Source organism: Puntigrus tetrazona, unplaced genomic scaffold, assembly GCF_018831695.1.
Source record: "Puntigrus tetrazona isolate hp1 unplaced genomic scaffold, ASM1883169v1 S000000148, whole genome shotgun sequence".
NCBI lineage: Eukaryota > Metazoa > Chordata > Actinopteri > Cypriniformes > Cyprinidae > Puntigrus > Puntigrus tetrazona.
Window position 1 is genome coordinate 1492501 of NW_025047824.1, and position 7500 is coordinate 1500000.

At 37.1% G+C, this 7500-nt stretch overlaps 1 protein-coding gene across 1 annotated transcript in view; it reads left to right on the forward strand.

The window, feature by feature from the left end:
- tut4 (terminal uridylyl transferase 4) overlaps positions 1-7500 on the forward strand; it is a 25513-nt gene that overhangs the window by 8648 nt on the left and 9365 nt on the right. The window contains 12 exon segments of the mRNA XM_043230134.1: positions 459-650; positions 746-920; positions 2263-2551; positions 2553-2718; positions 3590-3740; positions 3824-3910; positions 4792-4895; positions 5093-5150; positions 5235-5338; positions 5419-5508; positions 6722-6835; positions 6916-6993. Coding sequence (XP_043086069.1) covers positions 459-650; positions 746-920; positions 2263-2551; positions 2553-2718; positions 3590-3740; positions 3824-3910; positions 4792-4895; positions 5093-5150; positions 5235-5338; positions 5419-5508; positions 6722-6835; positions 6916-6993 — 1608 coding nt within the window.

The following is a 7500-nucleotide window of genomic DNA, read 5'->3' on the forward strand; positions in this document are numbered from 1 at the left end:
GTACATTTTGCATTAGGCATTATCTGAAAGATTTTCGTTGATGCATGATTTGTTAGGATATAATACGATATTTGGCTGAGATGCAACTTTTTGGAAATCTGGAATCTGAGGGTGGCAAGAAAATGTAAATATTGAGGCAAATCAAATGTACAAATAAAGTCCTTAGCATTGCACATTACTGATCAACAAAAGAAGTTGGGATATGTTTACTGTATGAAATGTGATATTTACGTGATATTTACTTAATATCCTAATGATATTTGAGACAAAAGAAAAATTGATACAATGTATTTTCGCCGCTTGTTACGAATACACCAGTGTTTCTTATGACTGCTTGTCTGCTCCAGGATCACATTCAGGGTTTAAAATGTTTTCATGTGTCCCCCACATGAAGATGATCGTGTTTGGAGGCCTGTTTTAGATCGAAATGACGGTGTTTTTGTCGCGCGTCTGCTCAGATCAAGGGCTTCGACGTGAAGCGCGTGGATGAGTTTCACCTGACGGGGACGGAGTCGGGGGCGAACTCGTTCGTGGGATGGGAGCACAGACCGGCTCCTGCGGGCGAGGGCCGAGGGGACGGCAAGGCCAAACCCGAACCCAAAAACCAGAGCGAGAGGAAAGAGAAGAAGGGGGAATACACCAGGGGCAAGGTGAGCGTTTCATGGCCGCCCGCTCGTGACCGTGTTGAAGAGTGCCTGGAGTCAATGACGTGTGTGTGTGTGTGTGTGTGTGTGTGTGTGTGAAGACTTGGCTGACGCTGGAGCGTCCCGTGAGCGCGTCTCTGGGTCAGCTGTGGCTGGAGCTCCTGCGCTTTTACACGCTGGAGTTCGCTTTGGAGGAGCACATCATCAGCATCCGTCTGAAAGAGCTGCTGCCGCGGGAGCTGAAGAACTGGCCTCGCCGCAGACTCGCCATCGAGGGTGAGATCCCGTTACGTTTCCGAAAACTCTTTCAAATGAGATTTCTAGGGTTGTTCCACCTATATTATCCTTCTTTATGGATGGACCGTTAATAAATGGCAGTATCACAGCTCGGCTGCTCATCTGTTAGTTATTTTAATGGTATGGCTAAAAATAGCTGATATATAAAAAATCGATAGTTTTACCTAAATCACTCCAAAAAACTATATATATATATATATATATATATATATATATATATATATATATATATATATATATATATATATATATAATTTTTTTTTTTTTTTTTTTTTTTTTTTAGTGCAGCAGGTCAGTTTATAAATGACTGTGATACAAATACGACTTAATAATTATTAATTGAAATGTAAAAAAAAATTGGTACGTGTAAAACTAAAACCAAAAAGTTGAGAGATTGTTTTGACGCGATTGAAAATTGATTTGACCAAAATTAATAAAATTAAGCTTAAAGAGAAAATAAAAAATAAAGCTGTTTCAAACTATTAAAAATCACAAAGTTTAGCAAAATAGTTAATAAAATCAGACGTTGTAACAATATTATTAATTTCAGAATATTTATGTAGTAAGTCTTAAACTGCTTTTATAAAATTACTTTTATATAATGGTTATAGAAATTAATTTTAAATATTTGCACATTTCTAATATGCTCAGTTATTTATACTCTCTTATTTATATTGTCAAGCTTAATTAATAGAAAATATAATTAATTTGTTAGCTATGTAACACGTGACTTTTTCATAAAAATAAATGCGTTAGTAAATGTTTCAATTAGTTCTATCAAATGATTAATCGCGATTATCCGTGTGTACTGTGTATATTTATTACGTATATATAAATAGACAAACAGGCATGTAAATATTTAAGTAAAATTGTACTTGTATAGTATATTGTATTGTATATTTATATATATATATAAATTCAATTAAAATTATAATTGTAAATATTTTCTAAATATATATATATATATATTCAAATTCAAATTCAAATTTTATTTGTCACATACACAGACATACGTAGTAATGACATGTAGTGAAATGCTTTTGGCCCATCATATATATATAAAATAAAATTAAAAGATATACATAATAAATACACACAGTACACATGCATAATATGTAAAGCAATTTTTTATATTGCATGCGATTTAATCAATTGACGCACTAGCTTTAAGTAACATGGACTTTTATTAGGTCAGAAATATTAGATAAATGAAAAAGATTATCAATTAAAAAGTGAACTCTGTTTGTTATTCTAAGATCCGTATGAAAAGGAGCGACAGCCGCCGTTTGAAAGCATTTGTAAACGAGTGCATGTGTTTCAGATCCGTTCGCGTTGAAGAGGAACGTGGCTCGCAGTCTGAACAGTCAGATGGTGTTCGAGTACATCCAGGAGCGTTTCCGCACGGCCTATAAGTACTTCGCCTGTCCTCAGAGCAGGCACGGGCCCAGCGCCAGCCGCCGCTTACCGAGGAAGACACCCCTGGAGCGACGGAAGAGCGGCGACGAGGACGCAGACAGCAGTGAGGATGAGGACGAGAGGGATGAGGAGGAAGAGGAGAGTCTGAGAGCGGGCTTCACAGAGCTCCTGGTGATGGACGCCGGGTCCGAGTCCGATTTCCCAGGATCCCTCCACAGCCCTGAACGGCCTGCTGATGGACAGCGAGGAGGAAGAGGAGGAGGAGGAGGAGGATAAAGATCTAGAGGTGGTCAAACAGGACAGCATTGCTCCGGAAGACATGCACTATATCTTCGACAGGATGATCTTCACTGGAGGAAAGGTGATTGCGCGGGGGGTTGTGAATATTGGTGGCGCTTCGCTTGAATTGTACTTATGCTAGGCTTGAAGTTGGGTAGATTGTGAATTGAATCAAGCTTCTAAGCCAGGTGTGTGTGTGTGTGTGTGTGTGTGTGTGTGTGTGTGTGTGTGTGTGTGTATGTATGTATATGTGTTATGAAGAAATGCATTCTATTTTTGTTCAAGTCTGTTAATACATTACAATAAAGTGTTATTTGTTAACATTAGTTAGTGTTACAAACTTTTAAATGTTTGCAACTGAAAGTGAAATTGTTTCTTAAATTGCAACCAATTCAAAATGTTATATATATATATATATATATATATATATATATATATATATATATATATTTATTTAATATATATTTATTTATTTAATATATATTTATTTATTTAATATATATATATATATATATATATATATATATATATATATATATATATATATATATATATATATATATATATATATAAAAACAATATTTTTATTGAATTGGTTGCAATTTAAGAAATAATTTCACTGTCAGTTGCAAACATTTAAAAGTGTTAGTGTTAACAAATGACACTTTATTATAATGTATTAACAGACTTGAACAGAATGCATTTATTACCGTATTTGTTTATCTTTAATGAAAAATACAATCCTACGTTTATCTAATGTTAACGAACTCACTCTTACTTTAATATATATTTATATAAGAGTTTAAAAGTCATGCGATCTAATAATCCAATCACTTGTAGTATATTTTGGTGTATATAGTTTATACTGTATCACACGTGCTATATACTATAATATTGTAACGCAAGTAATATGGCGTTAAAGTGAATTATCAGCTGGTTGTTTTTCTCCACAGCCGCCGACGGTCGTGTGCAGCATCTGCAAGCGAGACGGCCACCTTAAAGACGAGTGCCCTGAAGACTTCAAGAAGGTGGAGCTGAAAGCCCTGCCGCCCATGACCGAGCACTTCAGGGAAATCCTGGACGGACTCTGCATGCTGTGCTACCGTGAGCGCCGGCCCGTGCTTCTTCACCGGCGTCTGTTTAAAACGTTCTCCGGTGCTCAGGTCGGGTGTTTGTGTGTTTTGTAGGCGAGCTGTCGCCGTCTCTCATCGAGCAGCAGAAGAGGGAGCAGATTCTGGGCAGTCTGGAGCGCTTCATCAGGAAGGAGTACAACGGTGTGGAAACACGGTCATACACACACAAAAAAAAAAAACTTTATTTCGGTGGTCCCTTATTGACGTTCTGTTGACGATAAGCAACCAACGACTCCGTGCTAGTAAAGTCTTATTAAACTGGTAAGGTTACGATAAGTTGACGAAAAGTTACTTCTAGTCAGTAGAATGTCTCGTTGAATGTAGAGTTACTTATTCGTGAGGGACCATCAAAATAAAGTGTGACCCCAAAAAACATGCAGTGGCAAAATGGTTACAAACGGGTTTTAACTTTAAGTTGAAATGCTTCCTTTTTTTTTCAGGGTTTTCAGAAGCTGAAGTAATGAATGAGTTAAATACAGGAGTGTTTCTACTACTTTCTAAAAGAACACATTTTAGAGAGGTTGATTGAGAGACATAAGAGAGAAAGGGGTCAAATTTGCCGTCACCTCATTGTGTTAGAAACAGCTGGTGTTGAAACAAGCAGTGTTAACTCGTTTTTAAGTGTGTGTGTGTGTGTATATATATATATATATATATATATATATATATATATATATATATATATATATATATATATATATATATATATATATATATATATATATATACACATACACACACACATATATATATATACATATATGTACACATATACATGTGTATATATATATATATATATATATGTATGTATGTATGTGCATACATGAAATATGGAATAAAATAACAATAACTACACTGCAGTGTAGACGAAAACTATATTTTTCATGCTGTTAGTTCATTTCTAAGTGACTTGTGCTAGCCATGTTGATCTATTCTGGCCAAGAGCTGCACATGCAGACAGGAAGTGACATGTAAACTACAGCTCATCACGCTCATAAACCGGTGTGTGTTTTTTTCTCCAGATAAGGCCCAGCTCTGTCTGTTTGGCTCTTCTAAGAACGGCTTCGGCTTTCGTGACAGTGACCTGGACATCTGTATGACCCTCGAGGGTCACGACACCGCTGAGGTACGACCCCGTTTGCCCTTCCAGACAGAGGCACGCCATGCTTTATATTGAATTTAGCGAATATCTGTACGATTATGCACATTTTTTGTTTTGATGTCATGCAAAATTTCAAATCATGCTCATTACAATATGCTTAAAATCCTTTATTTATTTAACTAAAGACGTTCAACTCGTTTTGCTTCCTCTCTTTCCCGCAGAAGCTGAACTGCAAGGAGATCATCGAGGGCTTAGCCAAGGTGCTGAAGAAACACACAGGTACAGGAGCGCTTCATTGTGTGAAACCCAAGTCAGCATTGAGGTGATGTTTATCGGCGCCGACGCTTTGTTTGTGGTGTTCAGGTTTGAGGAATATTTTGCCGATCACAACCGCGAAAGTGCCTATAGTGAAGTTTGAGCACAGGCAGAGCGGGCTGGAGGGAGACATCAGCCTCTACAACACGCTGGTAAGACGCTCTCGCTCTCGTTTCGGATCGCGTGGAAAAACTAGCCGCTTGATCCTTTCTGTTGTATTCTTGTGCGTCAGGCGCAGCACAACACCCGGATGCTGGCCACATACGCTGCTATAGACCCTCGAGTGCAGTATCTGGGCTATACCATGAAAGTATTCGCCAAGGTAAGACCCTCATGAGTTTTTATTAGCAGAATGTAGCGGTGTAGAATTATTCCCTGCCATATTCAAACATGCACTTTCTGACAGCTAGCGCTAAAGAGACTTGCTAAAATTTTTTTGTTATTTTTTATTATTATATCTTTCTGATATATAAACATGTGTAAATTTTACTTGAATTTTATTTACAAGTATTGATTTTTTTTTTTTTTTTTTCAAATTTTTTGTGGTTTATTAGTTACTTTATTATTTTTTTTAGTTTTTGGTGTTTCAAATTTTTTGAGGTTTATTAGTTACTTTATTATTTTTTTTAGTTTTTGGTGTTTCAAATTTTTTTGAGGTTTATTAGTTACTTTATTCTTTTTTTTCGTTTTTGGTGTTTAAAATTTTGAGGTTTATTGGTTTTTTTACAAAATTAATCTTAAATGAATCTTAACTAATCTGTCCTCCTATTCAGCCTATTGTGACTCTGAAGACTTGAGTAAAGATGCTGAATATTCAGCATTAAATTAAGTTTTAAATTCGAATCAAATGGCAAACAGCCATTTTAATTTGTAAAAATATTTCCAAATATTACTGTAATTACTGTATTTTTTTATCGAATAAATGCAGCTTTGTTGAAGACTTAAATTTTTTTTTTTCTCAAAAAACAAAGGAAAATCAGTGTATACATTGAACAAAATACTAAGGAAGAATTATTATTAATTAATACAGTTAATAAGAGCTCATGAAACTGTTACTTTAATAGTAAAGTGTAGAATTAGAGTACCATGTCCTTTCCTTTTTATGTGAAAGCATAGGAAATGGCTGTGTGCTGTTGTATTGGTCACATGCTGTGTGCGTGTGTGTGCGTGTGTGTGTGTGTGTGCGTGCGTGTGTGTGTGCGTGTGTGTGTGCGTGTGTGTGCGTGCGTGCGTGCGTGTGTGCGTGTGTGCGTGTGTGCGTGTGTGCGTGCGTGTGTGTGTGTGCGTGTGTGCGTGTGTGTGTGCGTGTGTGCGTGCGTGCGTGCGTGCGTGCGTGCGTGTGTGCGTGCGTGCGTGTGTGTGTGTGCGTGCGTGCGTGTGTGTGCGCGTGCGTGTGTGCGTGCGTGTGTGCGTGTGTGTGTGCGTGTGTGTGTGTGTGCGTGTGTGTGCGTGTGTGTGTGCGTGTGTGTGTGTGTGTGTGTGCGTGCGTGTGTGTGTGTGTGTGTGTGTGCGTGCGTGTGCGTGTGTGTTCTCAGCGCTGTGACATCGGCGACGCCTCCAGAGGAAGTCTCTCCTCTTACGCTTACATCCTCATGGTGCTGTATTTCCTACAACAGAGACAGCCGCCGGTCATCCCCGTGTTACAGGAGGTACGGCTCCCTCACACACAAGTACAGCACACACTGATCATACCATTTCTGTGGCACTCAACGAGCGTGCTCTTCTGCAGATATTCGATGGGAACGCCGTTCCTCAGAGGATGGTGGACGGCTGGAACGCTTTCTTCTTCGATGACCTCGACGAGCTGGTAAGCAGGCAGTAATGTAGTTCTGTTGAAGAGGCTTCGTCCTAAATACGCTGTACCGCTTTAATTGATCTAATCGTTTATTAGAAACGAACCCTTTCGTGTTTACTTTTCATTGGAAAAATCCACAAAAAACTATACAGCAATTGTTGCTAAATGCATTAATAAATTATTGTATACATTTTTTTTTGTAATCGAATGATTTAGTGACAAGTAAATGCAAAAATAATTAGATTACTTAAGATTATCATTATAAATATAGTATAAAGTAAACGAATACATACTATCAGTTATGGATTTTCTGTGTTATTTAGTGACAAATACTAAAAAATAAAGAAAATATAAGATAATGTAATATAATTAAACACATACTATCAATTATGGATTTTTGGTGCTTTTTAATGGCTGGATTATTTAAATTTTTTAGTAATTACCTTATGTTGTAATTATCACTAAATAATGTTTTATAATTACGTTTGACTAAATATGTGAAGGAAAATATATATATAT